The 1,428-nt window shown below is 39.7% G+C and overlaps 1 protein-coding gene across 1 annotated transcript; it reads left to right on the top strand.

The window, feature by feature from the left end:
* The first annotated feature begins 214 nt into the window (after positions 1-214).
* Positions 215-1,147, top strand: LOC148507638 (odorant receptor 131-2-like). Its single transcript, XM_088445809.1, has one exon. The coding sequence runs from the start codon at positions 215-217 to the stop codon at positions 1,145-1,147; it is 933 nt and encodes a 310-aa protein (XP_088301935.1).
* The last annotated feature ends 281 nt before the right edge of the window (positions 1,148-1,428 follow it).

The following is a 1,428-nucleotide window of genomic DNA, read 5'->3' as shown; positions in this document are numbered from 1 at the left end:
GCATAGAGATGTACTGTAAGAACAGAAACTATTATAATTTCATTGTCACTTAATATGTGTCAACTGAATCTCCAGCTCACAAGTAGGTAGGTTAAATACAAGTGTATTATATGTGCAGGCAGTAATTTGGGAGAAGTTTGATTTTTTTTTTTTAAAGTCCATATTCATGTTTCTTCTTTCAACAGAGAACAAACGGCGGTCTGGACTCCAACAAATGTTTAACTCCACCCAGTCCAACAGCAGCGTTATCATATACAACAATAAGTCCTCAGAGCTTATAAGGTTAAGTTGTTTTGTGGTGATGGTCTCCTTGTTCTGCATCTTCCTGTACTTCATGTGTGTTATACTGAATGCCTTCTTTACCGTTACTCATGTCCGGGAGAACCCTCGCTATATGCTGTTTATACACATGCTTGTTAATGATCTGGCCTATCTAGCCATTTCAATGTTTCTCTTTTTATCTGTTGTGTACTTGATGTACATTCCTTTGCCGATTTGTTACACAATTGTCACCTTCTCCACATGTGCATTTAGGATTACTCCTTACAACTTGGCGGTCATGTCTTTGGAACGCTATGTGGCCATTTGCCATCCATTAAGGCACGCAGAGTTGTGCACTGCGCAGAGGTCTAGTTCTGCTATCGCAATCATGTGGACAGTGGGGCTCATTCCACAGATCGCCGATTTTATTGCATTTTGTTTTTCTGTAGAAAAACGCGTCTTTTCATTCAATATTATCTGCAATTGGCCACTATTAATAGTGAATGAGGTACAGGTAGTCTTAAGAGCAGTAACCATTGTAATTAGCTTTACCACGGTTGGACTGATAATCGCCTTCACGTACATCAAAGTTATGCTGGTTGCTCGGAGGATTGCTACTGGGAAATCTGCTTCTAAGGCTGGAAGAACTGTCTTGCTCCACGCGTTTCAGCTCATGTTGTGCATGTTGTCTTTTACTTCTACATATATTGACAGTTATTTAACCCGCTATTTTTATTATATGCCATTGATCGACTTTTTCCTGCTTATGTGTATTCCCAGATTTATAAGTCCACTAATTTATGGAGTTAGGGACGAAGTTCTTGGTAAACACATGAGAAGTGTGTGTTCATCATGGCGGTTTCCATCTGTAAATGATGTAGAGTAAATAAGAGGAGACATGTTATGTAGGTGTAAAATAAATACAAAATATGTTGGTAAAATAAAGTGGACATCATTGTTTTGCTTCATTTGCATTCTTCATTCTATCCCACCCCTCCACCTTCCCTGCAATAGGTCAGGGCTATAAGGATCACTTACTGTGTCTCCATTCATCTTTGGATCTGGAGTTGGAAGCATTTTTAGCAAACCCTTCAATGCCTTAGCTGGCGCCAGGAAAAATCCATGACTCCCCTGCCCAAGCCTGAGTAGGTTTGTTTTGTACCATTT

The sequence above is a fragment of the Taudactylus pleione genome, unplaced genomic scaffold (genome assembly GCF_031769625.1).
Source record: "Taudactylus pleione unplaced genomic scaffold, aTauple2 ptg000390l, whole genome shotgun sequence".
Lineage (NCBI taxonomy): Eukaryota > Metazoa > Chordata > Amphibia > Anura > Myobatrachidae > Taudactylus > Taudactylus pleione.
The sequence above is the reverse complement of the archived record's forward strand: the minus strand, read 5'-3'. Positions and strand labels throughout refer to the sequence as shown.

What these genes read in the sequence shown, in the direction of transcription:
- LOC148507638 (XM_088445809.1), top strand. Translation starts at nt 215, where the DNA reads ATGTTTAACTCCACCCAGTCCAACAGCAGCGTTATCATATACAACAAT.